The 12,897-nt window shown below is 51.5% G+C and overlaps 1 protein-coding gene across 1 annotated transcript; it reads left to right on the plus strand.

Moving 5' to 3' along the window:
* Positions 1-1,031: 1,031 nt before the first annotated feature.
* Positions 1,032-3,032, plus strand: Pla2g2e (phospholipase A2 group IIE). Its single transcript, XM_051171083.1, has 3 exons — positions 1,032-1,270; positions 1,573-1,679; positions 2,688-3,032. Exons 1-3 carry the CDS (start codon positions 1,032-1,034, stop codon positions 2,828-2,830), a joined length of 489 nt encoding a protein of 162 aa, XP_051027040.1. The 3' UTR covers positions 2,831-3,032.
* The last annotated feature ends 9,865 nt before the right edge of the window (positions 3,033-12,897 follow it).

Consider the following 12,897-nt stretch of genomic DNA (forward strand, 5'->3'; position numbering starts at 1 on the left):
CTGCTCACTTCCTCCCAGGTCAGCAGGCTCCTCTGCCCCCAGGCTTACCTCCCCCACGATGAAACCTCCCCTCGGCCTGGTTTTCCTTTGCCTCTTGGGTAAGTGACCTTCATGACCTCCCCACCCCACCCCACCCCACCCCACCCCCACCTGGCAATAGGAAGCTCTCTGGATGTCTGAGCATGGTTCTGCAACAGAACATCACTGGGTACCAAGCCGTAGAGGTTGCCCGCCTTCCCACCACCCACCTGGCGATCTCGAGGGCAAGGGCGTGCTGCCTGAGCCAGCACTGACTGGAAGAGAGGGAGGGCAGGGAGAGGGCTGAGAAGAATGCAGTGAGAAAGGTAGTGGGGGCCATGGGATCACCAACCTGTGCCTCTCCACACCTGAGTGAGAAGCACCAGAAGGAGGAATTTGGGGGAAACAGGCCCAGGGGTGGGTGATAAGATCTTTGTGGGGGTGGGGAGAGTGCTGCTGGGGAGACAAGGGCTGAGGTCTGGGGAGATTAAAATTTTTCCCGGATTCAGAAAGTCAGTGGAGAGTGCCAACACAGTGTGAGCAATTAAAGGGCAGTGAGGGACATCAGGTGGGTAGGAGACTGCAAAGGTGAAAAAGCACGAGGACCTGAGTTTGAATCCCCAAGACCCACATAAAAGCTAGTCATTTGTGGCACACGTCTGTAACACCCCAGTGCTAGGAGGCAGAGACAGGCAGATCCTACCAGCTTTCTGGCTAGCCAGTCTAGCCAAGTAGGCAAGGTTCTGGGTTCATCGAGAGATTATGTCTCAAAAAGTAAAGTGGGAAATAATAAAGGAATAAAGGAAACCAATACCAACAGCTGGCTTCCATGGATATGCGTGTGTGGGAGACACTCGTACAGAGAGAGAGAGAGAGAGAGAGAGAGAGAGAGAGAGAGAGAGAGAGAGAGAGAGATGGGACCTAGGAGATTAAAGCCTTTAGGAGTATTGTTGCTTGGCATCATTTTTATTCATAGCTGAGTGCTTTGTTTTGGGGAAGACTTAATTGAATAGATGGGGAAATGTCTGGAGTCCGGTCTGAAGGGACTTGATGATGGAGGCCCTGGATGGGATGCTCACTGGCACCTTCTGGTCTCCGCCTCCTCTTCTGTAGTGGCCCTCGCTGGGGGAAACCTGGTCCAGTTTGGAGTGATGATTGAGAGAATGACAGGAAAGCCTGCGCTGCAGTACAACAACTACGGCTGCCACTGTGGTGTCGGTGGCTCCAACTGGCCAGTGGACCAGACTGACTGGTGAGCAGGAGAACCTATCTAGAGGGGGAGGGGCTGGGTAAGCAGCCCAGGAGGAAGGAGGAGCTGGGGAAGCAGCCCAGGAGGAAGAAGGAGCTGGGGAAGCAGCCCTGTAGGAAGGAGCTGGAGAAGCAGCCCGGGAGGAAGGAGGAGCTGGGGAAGTAGCCCAGGAGGAAGGAGGAGCTGGGGGCACCTAGACAACAGTGATTCACACGCTACTTTCCTCCTGGATCCTGGGGCCTCAGTGGCCCTGCTCCAGCCCAGCCGGACTCACAACCCCTCCAGGTTAACTCTGACCCCCACAGGTGCTGCCACACCCACGACTGCTGCTATAGCCGAGTGAAGAAGATGGGCTGTGAGCCCAAGCTGGAAAAGTACCTCTTCTCTGTCAGTCGGGACACCATCTTCTGTGGTAGGTGACCAACCATGGCATGAGCCAGCCAGACACTGGGTAGGCAGGTGTCCCTCCACATGGTGATCTTGGTCCTCACAGGGTCAGACCCGTTAGACTTCTCATCCTCACATAAGAGTGGAAAGGTTTGTCCTTGTGTTTCCACACTTACTGGGCATCCAGGCTATGCCACCTTGGGACCCATCGGTGGAGCCCTTGCTCTGTCCCCAGCCTCTGGGGAGCGAGCAGGAGGGACTGGCTTGAGCCACGCCCAGAGCTGCATTCACACGGCCCGCCCCTAGGCGGAGCCAAGTGGAGCTGTGAGTCTATTCTCACAGGCTGTTTGCCCCCACGCTTTGGCAAGCTTTATGCCTCTTTGGCCCTATTAGCTTTCCTCTGCGCCTCATCTAGGGAACTAGCCTAAGCCAAGAACACCCAAAGGCCACTTAAATCAGAGGATCCGACTTTCTTCCCAATATAAAGCCAGGAACGGCCTGGAGGAAAGTAAGGCCTGGTGGGCATGGGCATAAGGCTCAGAGAAGGACTCAGGCAGTCAGAGGCTCAGGCTCGACACAAGACTCAGAGGCCTGTGCCGATGTGTGAGCCAAGACCAGCACCACGGAGGCAGCGTTGGCTCGTACTGTCTTGCATCTGCGTGGGATAGCTCAGCAAGGCAAGCTGCATCAGATCCTTGTCACTGAGGCTTGTTACAGCCTTAGCATAAAGAAGATGAGAGGTGGTAAAGCCTCTCTACGAACAGGAGAAGGCCAAGAGTGTGTGCGTGGGATTGGAGAGGAAGGGAACACCCAGAACAACTAAGTTGTGGCTTAGTGTCCTGGACCTGGCAGGCTAGCCCCAACCCAGCCCTTGAGTGGCAAATGCATGAAACATCCCCCTGGGTGCGGGATTCCATAGAAAGTGGGAAAGAGGCTGAGGATGGTGCTGGGAAAACCTGGATCACAGAGCGGCCGGGAGTCACCCACCCCCAGCCGCCACCCCAGTGCCTGGCTTGTTTCCGTTCCCCTCTAGCTGGTAGAACCACTTGCCAGCGGCAGACCTGTGAATGCGACAAGAGGGCTGCGCTCTGCTTTCGCCAACACCTGGGCACTTATAACCGCAAGTACGCCCATTACCCTAGTAAGCTGTGCACTGGGCCCACTCCACCCTGCTGAGGCCCTGTTTACCTCCATAGCCACCCCAGAGGCTCTTGCTGTCCTGGGCCCGGAGAAGCCTGGACCCCAAATTCCTCTCCTGCAAACCCATCCCTCCCCTCAGAGATCACAGGCCCCCAGCCTCTGGGCACCACACCTGTTCCGCAAGGATCAACTCAAGGAGCCACGAGACTCACCGGCACTCACCGGAGCCACTAAGTGTCCCCTGGCACCTCAGTTTCCTCCTCTGAATGAGAACGATGTTTCCTGTAAGTCGAATTCGAGCTTCCATTGTCTTCCGGGATTTAGACGAGCACTTCCTTTCGTTGACTCATTCCTCCATCCAATTAGTTAGTCCTATTTCGAGCCCCTATCCTAGGCCAGTGCAATGCTAAACACCGTCATACAGTGGGGACAGATGCAACACGGTGGCTCCGGTCTGCAGGGCAGGCAATAAATCCCTTGTTTTCTACAACTATAAGCTCCCATGCTCTCGTGCCTCTCAGTCCATGGCCTGAAACTCACTATGTGAAACAGTCTGAGCACGCACAGAGACCCGCCTGCCTCTGCCTCCTGAGGCCTGAAATGAAAGGTGTGTGCCACCACACCCGGGCCACACTTCGCTTTTTGTCTACCATCTTATGCAAGACTGGTTCTCTCTGGAAGGAACATCTCTGGCCAGATGGCTTACTATGAGAAGCATAATTAAAAAACAAAAACAAGAAACCAACCTAAAAATAGTGTCCCCGTTGTCATCAGACTTCAAAATGTCCCCACCGGCAAGGACTCATTTAGTTGAGAAAGTAGCCTTGGATCCATCTTGTCCAACCCTCACTTTAAAACAACAACAACTTTGGGGGTTTTGTTTGTTTGTTTTGAGGTAGGGTCTCATGTAGCCCGCGCTGGCCTTGAACTTGTAGTCAATGATTAGCCATGAACTGCTGATCCTCCTGAGTGCTGGGATTACGCGCATTAACTGCCACAGCTGTTTTTACACAGTGGCGGGCCTCATGCCTGCTAGTCACACCCTCTCTCTCAGCTGAGGCGCGATATCTCTAGTCCAGTCCCCCCCCCCTTTTTTTTTTTACTAGGCGGGTATCTGAGGGCCAGAGAGGCCATATTCTTCCAAAGGGTGTCCTCAATTCCAGGTTATTCAAGAAGTGGGCACTGGCTACTTCAGCCTGATAGTCTAGTGTGGCCTCCTTAACCAGGCCTAACAGAGGGAAGGTCCAGGTGTCCAGGCAGGTCAGCGGTGAGCACACGCACCTGGCTCAGGCTCCTGTCAAAGCAAGAAGAGTTCACCCTGCTAGGCCCATTAAAGTGTTCACAGCAGGGGAGGCCTGTGGCTACTCCAATAGCAAAGCTCGTAGGCAGATTTTACTCCTAACTACAGCTGCAGTCCCTCCGTCATCTATAGAGGTGGGCAGCCGCCTAAGGGTGGAGAAGAGCCTGGTCCACAGCACAAAGCATTGCTCGGGGCGTGATAAATATCCACTCCCTTTGTCCTTTTCCTGGTTCAAGATCTCTGCGAGCGTGAAATCTAAGGGATGCATCATCAGGAACTTTGAAAGGTGAAGCGTCTCATTGGTTGAAAAAAAAAAAAGAGGTGGGCGGCAGGTGCGTCTGTTTTAACAGACTCAAACCACTGGGGAACAAGGCCTTAAAGCAAAAAAACGGCTGTGAGGGACACCAGCCTGACCCACATTTGACAGGCAGTGTGGTCCTCAGGCGCCCTCTGGTGTCCATCTTTTTGGATTGTTGGGAAGAAGATTGGCTCTGGCTTATGCCAGGAGTTTCCTGGCCTCTATCTGGTGGACAAAGCATACCCTGGGCTAGTGCCACTTTCAATGGTAAATATGCCAACAGAGCACCAAAGGTGGCCTCACCGCCATCATAGGATGGCAAGGGATGTGATGACATGGGAAAGTCCAGAAAGGAGACTGCGAAGTGTGGTTTGGGTGGGAAGACCAGGGGTTATTTCTGAGCAGGGTTGGTTTTGGCTACAACGGGATGTTCCTGACAGATTTATAATTGTGCGACTAGCCAATAAGCAAAAGACTTAGGAAATATGGACTCCCGAGCAGTCCGGGGGACCCAGCTCCCTCCCACCTCAGACTAGGCTGTGAGCCTGTGGACCGTAAGGGTCTCCTGTTTTCCCAGGTCTCAATAAATAGTCAGGAAATGAGTTCAACAATCTGTCTAGATCCCATTTGCATGTGTGTGTCCTCGGTACAAATTCTGGACACTGGATCGAGACTTTGTGGAAACGGCTGACAAAGGAAGACCGAACAGGGAGAGGTACGGACCTGCGGTCTGCCATTTCACAGCAGCTGGTAGGCTCTAGGGCAGTGGTTCTCAACCTGTGGGTCGTGACCCCCTTCAGGCCATGTGACCTTTTCACAAGGGTCAGCCAAGACCATCGGAAAACATGGATATTTACACTATAATTCATAACAGTAGCAAAGGTACAGCTAAAAAGCAGCAACCAAAAAAAAAAAAAAAAAACAATTACAGTTGGAGGGCACCGTAGCATGAAGAACTGTGTTAAAGGGTCACAGCCTTAGGAAGGTTGAGAACCACTGCTGTAGGCCCTTGCTGCTCGGGAGGCTGACAGACAGACAGACAGCAGCTGCAGCAGTGACAATGGCAGCCATGGCATTAGAGAGCTCACACCTGATGCCAGGCCTGCTGTGGCAGAGAGTCATTAGGTTAACAGGCTAGCTACCCTACCCCCGCCCCAGGTGTGTAGGACAGCTGCCAATTGTTACAGTCTAAGTGTTTGCAAAAGTAAGATGGAACAGAGACTGTTCCCACAACAAATCTGTGCTAAGGTTTTATATATATATATATATACCACATGACAGGTATTTGTGTCCTAGAAAATTGATGGCTGTCAGAGTAGCAATGCTATATAACATTGGGCGGTTGCTATTTACAGAATACTGCCCTTGGGTGCTTTGTGTGAATTCATTGGATGGATGCATGCATTCATGCATGGATGGATGCATAGGTGGATAGGTGGATGCATGTGTGTGTGGGGGTGGATGGATGAGTGGATGGCTGGATGAATGCAAGCATGTGGGCCTGTGTTGGTGAGGGTATGGGAGGATAGATGTATGTGTGTGCATGTATGTGTGTGTGTGTGTGCGCACGTATGTGTGTGTGTGTGTGTATGTGTAAAGGTGGGTAGATGTGTGCATGTTGGGGGAGTGAATGAATGGATAAGTGACTAGATGGGTGATGCATACATCGGTGCCTCTGTGAGGGATAGGAGAATGGGTGTGTGGGTAGTTGGAGAGATGGATGGATACGTGTGCGCACGCGTGTGGGGATGGATGGATGGATGGATGGATAGGCAGGTGGGATGGATGGGTAGATATGTGCATATGAAGGAGTGAATAGATGGGTGGGTAGATGCATGCATTGCAGGTGTGAGGAGATGGCGTTAATAGGTAGATAGACAGACAGATGGACATATATGTGTGCATGATGAGCACATAGGTGGCTAGATAGACAGATCCATGGAGGATGAGCGGATCCATGTTTGTGTTGTGGTGGGGGTCTCTGAAAGCCAGGGAAAAGAAAAGAAACAGAAAATAGCCACATTGGCCAGGCAATGTCCTTGAATACACACAAACTTGACATTTCTTCTGCATGCCCTCCCCTGCTTAGTAAGCCTTCCCAGAGACCTTGGAGGAAGGACAGAGAGACAGCCATGTGCTTCAGTCTCTGCCAAAATGCTTACATGAGACCTTGCTACATCCCCAACCAGCCTCCCAGCCGCCATATCTGGGGCATCTTTAGACTCCCACCTCAAGGCCAGACCCTGTTTTGCTGTTATTAGTCCCTCGTTTGGTTTTGTTTGCTTTGCTTTGCTTTGTTTTCCAACTGAGACCACTAACATAATTAAAAGTTGTTTTTCTGAAGATGCCTCTGTGTCTTGTCTCTTGATGAGTGGGTGGGTGGGTGCATGGTGGAGGGCAGATGGATGGGTCTATTGCTGATGGATGGATGGATGGATGGATGGATGGATGGATGAGGGGACGGATGGATAGATGGATGGATAGATGAGAAAATGAAGCAAGAGGCTGCATCAAAGCTGGGGAGGGAACATGGATGTTTCATAGCTTTTCTCTCCGATTTTGGTATGAGCATTGAGATTGGTTTTGGTTTTGTTCCTATTATGCCCCTAACAGAAGCAATATGTCACATGCTCCATTAAATAACTTGCTGAATAAGCGATTATAAATCACAACAGAATTCCTGAGTCAGTTGGAGAGCCTATGTCATCCTAGGCATTCACCTTGTGACTTATGACATCATAGGCATTCACCTTGTGACTGGATGGCCCAATACTTCATTAAGGTATATTCTTTTTTCCCATGATGCTGTAGAGAGAGAAGCTAGCTACTGTCACCTGGCAGACAAGACACCTCCACTCTCCACAGTCTCCATCGTGCCTGCTGATCACTTCCTTAATTTCTACCGTGTCACTCCCTGGCTCTCCACAAATCATCAGCGGCTCTCTATTGTCCACTAGCCCCTGGCATTCAAGGCTTGGTACTGTTAAATCACAGGCTTGTCATTTTACGGCAGAGGTCACCCTAAAGATTGCAGATCCCCCAATCTGAAGAAAGCAGACCTCGCTCCACTGCAGCCATCTCCCTGGGACAAGAGTTAAAAAGCTGATCTGTGGTGGCGCACGCCTGTAATCCCAGCACTCGGAGAGGCAGATCTCTTTGAGTTCGAGGCTCCTAGTTTATGGTCCTACCTGTACCTAGCTCCTTTGCTCTCCAGTCATGTAGGCTAGCCCCATAAACCATGTAGGCTATCTACGTGAAACATGCAGACTATCCCAGACTAACTCATGCCATGTAAAACCTCCTGCCAGCCCCTGAAAACTTATTAAAAGTCACATATGTCACTTGCGAGCTGATGCCATCCTCAGGCAAAGTGTCTGGGTCTTTCCTAGTGCTGCTTACGCCACTTCTCTGGGTCCGTTCATGGTAGGCAGCCTTGGACCTTCAGCCTACCTGTGTGCCTATCTTTGTTCTGGGACCAGTCTATCCCTTTCTGTGCTATTGCTCCAAACAATAAGTGCTCCATTACATAAGTTGCTGAAGAAATGAGATGTCCCAGCAGAATGCCTGCATGAACTGAAGGGCCTAATTATGATGGGGTAGCCTCCACCAGCCTCCGAGCAAGTTTTAAGGTTTAAATGAATGCCTGGGGCATTATGGACACTCGACCTACACTCAGCTACCCACGCACATCCACATCCTCTACTACGCTCATCACGGCCATGATGCTAAAGCACCTGACCTGTTGGTCCCAGGGCTGTATGATGTAACTGGAGTTTAGGGCAAAAGCCCTGGCTCCGGCAGCTCCATGACTAGGCTAGGCTCAGCCACTCAACATCCCAGGAACCTAATTAAAGAGACAGGGCATCCTGAAAGCAATGTAGCTCTGTTGGTAGAGTGCTTGCCTAGCACACAGGGAGTCCTGCGTTCACTCAATCCCTGCATTGCATTAAATTGGATACGGTAGAGCAAGACAGTATTTCCAACACTGGGAAGACGGAGGCAGAAGGGCCAAGAGTTCAAGGTCATCCTCAGCTACATAGTGAGTTTGAGGCCACTCTGGATTACAAGAGAAATCTGTCTCAAAAGGCAAAACGAATGCCAAGGAGCTGAGAGATCCCAAGTTGACCTTGGGGTGCTGATAAGAGCTATAGATTTAAAGTGAGGAAACGTGAGTCCCGGTTTAAGGGGATTAGCTCCAGGCTGCGCAGGCACGCTCACTCTCCTCCAGTGGGTGGTTCGTCCATCCCGCATGATTTCTTCTTCCTGGAATCCAAGGTGACTGCAGGTTTGGGACAATGGCTTTTTGTGCTTTCAGGGAGATGAGGGATTTGAGGGAGATGAGACGGGTTTAGGCAGACAAACACACTTTAGAAACTGACTGGCCCATTGAGCCGGAGCCAGAGTAAAGGTGACAGACAACAGACAAAGGCAGGTATGCCAGTTTTCAGTCGCCTGTGAACTCAAGACTGGAGTCAGCACCTCCCAGCAAAGCCAGCTTCTAAATGCCTGCTTCAGCTCGAATTATCTGTGGGAAGGGGCACTATACACAGTTGGTAAGCACTGCACTGGTTCATCTGACCAGCCCCTTGGCTCCTTACCATGAGAGCAAGAGCTTAAGTGGGTCCCGATTTGAGAATCATCAGCCTTCAACACCTTTTTGCCGGAGTCCCCAGAGGCAAACTGGTGAAGCTGCCAAAAGAGATGGTGTGGAAGTTCTTCCTGAAAGGCAGCTACCTGCCACATCCCCAGAACACAATGCAGAACACCACACAGCTCAGCTGGATTGAATATGCCGCATCTCTAGACCTCACTGGGGAAGCACAGCATTGCTTTTCCCGGAAGCCTTGAGGAAATGAGTCCAGTCTCCTTCCCACCCTTCCTGTATGTCCTTGGGAAACCCTACCCTAATCGCAGTTTTCCCTCTCAGGGCTTCATTGACGCTGGTCTTTGCTGCAGAGCATCTTCCTTCACACACAGACCACTAGGCTTCCTTTGGTGTCTCTGAACTCCTGAGCCATCTTCTCAGCCTTTCTTTAGGTCACCTTTTGTGTGTTTTTGGGTTCGTTGTTTTGTTTTCTGGGACCGGACCTCGTGTAACCCAGGCTGCCCTCAAATTTGCAATGTAACCAAGAATGACCTTGAACTTCTGGTTCTCCTGGGATTGCTGTCATGTGCACCTCCACACCGTTTATATGGTGCCCTGGATGGAACCCGGGGCTTCATGCATGCAAAGCACACACACAGCCCTCTGAGCTGCATCTCCATGTTCCCTTGGGTCACAGTTGTCCCTGCTTTCACTCCTACACTGGGAAGCTTTTGTCAACAGGGTCCCCAGCTGTGTCCAAAGACCCAAGAGAGGCAGTGGTTGTAAGATGGAGTCTCAGATGTTTGGGTGGGTGAATAAACTGCATACAAGTGATACCCAAATCCCCCCAGCACAGATTCTGGCTGGTTTCAGACAGGATGCAGTTTCCTTTGGCAGAGCCAGAAGCACTGAAGCGGCTGGACTGGTCTCCATCCTCTCCCACCAAGAGTGCTCAGCGTGCATCAGTGTAGTTTCAGAGCATGCATCGTTCCAAGCAGCCCAGACAAAACTGGGTCAGAGCAGGGACGGGCATGGAGTCGGCCGGACTAGGCCAAGTGTACTGTTCAAGCACCCTGAGGGGCATTACAAGAGGGAGCCTTGCTGGTGCCTTACAGGTGGCAGCTGACACAGAGATTGTCAAGACATGTTGTGAGGTGCCAGACAGGTCTTAACAACGGTCTGCCAGGCCATGAGACAGCCACTCTCACCGGCATCCACACTACCTCTGTCAGGCCCCACCCCACTACCCAGCTAGAATACGGAGTCTAAGCACCTCCGACCTCCCACACAAAAGTCTCTGTAAAGGACATTTCCCAGCATGCTCCCTCAGTTCCTCTTACTTTCCCTAGTGGCAAGAAATCACTGGGGAGAAGAATCTGAGCCAACGATGTAGCTCAGTGGTAGAGCACAGGCCTAGACCCCTCCCAGGCAGCAAGCACACAAACAGAGAAAAACAAACCAACCTCAACTTTGCTTTTAAACTATAATTTATTGATATACAAAACCCATTTCAAAGATAAAGTGGCACGACTTTGCGGCTTCTATTGCACCAAGTGTTGAAGATTAAAAAGACAAAAACATTTGGTTCTTAAAACACTGAAAATAGCCAAGTACAGTACTTTGGTAAATAAAGAATAAAATGATCCAAATGAACACAATCTGTGGAAAGAGAAAGCCTAGGGGAAATGGGCTCAAGACACCAGAAAATGGTGATTTCTTCCACTACATCCCTAGCTAAGGCAGACTTGCTCAGTCTCTGGGTCATGACCCCACAGAGACCTTAGATGTCTCTAGACTGGAGCTAGAACAAGTACAGTGCAGTTAGAAAAAAGGAGACGCAGACGCAGTGGCTCTCCTTTTAGGGGAACAGACACACCAGTACTGTGCCCAGGAAGGAGAGTAGGTTGGTGGGTGCCGAGCCTGACTCAAGACCCGTGTCTTCCCTTCTCTGAGCTTAGTGCTAGTAAGTGATGCTGGGAGGGGAGCTGCCGTGGAAAAATGAACCCCCAAGAATAGGAAGGCAGGAGGAGCCCCAAACTAGCAGGGCTCAGGTTTCAACAGCGGGCTCTGTCAGGGATCCGAGCAGAGGCTGAGGGCTAATGAACTTCATTGCCTGCTGTGGAGGCTGAAACAGGGGCCTGCAGGACGCTCCTGTGCAGGAATCAGACCCCAGAGGTTTCCCTCTGTGCTCAAGACAGAGCACAGGGAATCCTGGAGCAGTGTGCCCTCCTCATTGTAAACTCACTGTGCAAGTGTGCAACTGTACAACAGTGTCCTCCGCACGGCCACCAGCCTTCTCCAGTGACCAGGAGCAAAGTCAACATTCAACTGAGTTACTGAACAGTAACTCTAGAGAGAACTGACTGAACCAACTGTCAGAACTTTACCTGGGACAGAGGGCCAGGCTATCACAGGACACAGCTCTCCCCTGAGCCCAGCGTCAAAGTGCGGGGAGCCACACACTGCACTCCCACTTATAAGGCAGGCATGGTATTGTCTACACTCAGCAGACATGATCAACTGGCCCCATCAGTCAACTGTCAGAACCTAAGCACGAAGCTCTGGCTTCAACTCAAGGGTGACCTTGGAAACAGGATGAGTGGCTGCACCTGCCCTGGGCCTGGAGGTAAGAGGTGAGACGCTGCGCGCCCACCTGGGGCTCTGGAAGGGCTATAAAGGCTATGTCTCAGGAGGCTTGTTCACACATCCTCTGCTTGAGGTGACTGGGTCCACTCTTGTCTGGGGATCTGGGTTCCTCTACCCATCAGCTGTCTGAGCTGAACATTGCAGAGGTAAAGTAAGGGCACTCTATGCTGTCCTGGTAAAACCCAGGCAAACAGTAGTCTCTCAGAATGTGAGACTGACCGCAAGGACTCACTCTGAGCTCAGTGCACTGGCAAACCCACCTGACACTACCAGGTAACCTGAGCCACTGTCAACAGCCTTGCCATGGCAGTTCACGTTGCCGGTCCCCAGGGGAGTAGGGCACTAAGCCTGGGCTACAGAAAGGTTCCCCACTGGGCCCCATTCCAGGGGCCCTGCAAGGTCAGCCTGCTTGCCTTTCACAATCACAATAGGGTTGGAAGTGTCTTCAGAGCCCACGGGAGAAACCTCGAGCAACCCTGACAGGCAGATCTGTCTCGCTGCCACAGTTCCTGGCTGGACTTTGCTCCCTGAAGGTGGACACTCTTGTTGAAAACCCAAATGAACACACGTCTTCTCACACTGCCTCCTGGTGGGCTGGGCTGTTAAGTCATCTGCCTACAGTGCAAAAGTGTTGCCATCATTTTTATTTTAACCCTAAATTATTCTTAAAATTTAGAAAACTTCTCTACAGTTTACAAGGCCTGAGAACAGCCATGAAGCACTATGGCTTTTCTTTGTGGCCTCCTGATGAGCTACCACAACACTCTCAGGTAGCAGCTGAAACAGCCAGAAGGCAGACAGGTTCGCCTTCCCTTCCCTTCCGGGGACAGCTTCTCTGAGAGGACCTAAGCTGGAGGAACAGTGTTAACCATTGTCACCCGAAAGCTCAGTGCACTGAGCCTCACCTTGTCTGCCAAAGAGGTAACTGTCAGGTGCCCGCTTATGTGGTGATGCCTACGGACCACCCATCTCTCACGTGGTGAGACTGAGGTAGTGAAGTCCACATTCCGAGCCTGAGTTGGGCAACACACCAAAGCTGGGTGCAAGGCACCCCACTTTCAATAATCAGCCTGTTAGAGAAAACACACCAACTGACACTGGAAAGCTGGACAGTGACAAACTGACTTGCTTTAAAGAAACTGCTACTGTGTTCCAGAAAGCAGAGGGTACCGCCAGAGGCAGGTATCTCAGAACTGAATGCCAATGTGTAAGGAAAAGCATTCCCCATGAGCAGCTCCAACACGCAGGAGGCCCAAAGGCCCTCCTCAGCCAGG

Source organism: Acomys russatus, chromosome 29 (assembly GCF_903995435.1).
Source record: "Acomys russatus chromosome 29, mAcoRus1.1, whole genome shotgun sequence".
NCBI lineage: Eukaryota > Metazoa > Chordata > Mammalia > Rodentia > Muridae > Acomys > Acomys russatus.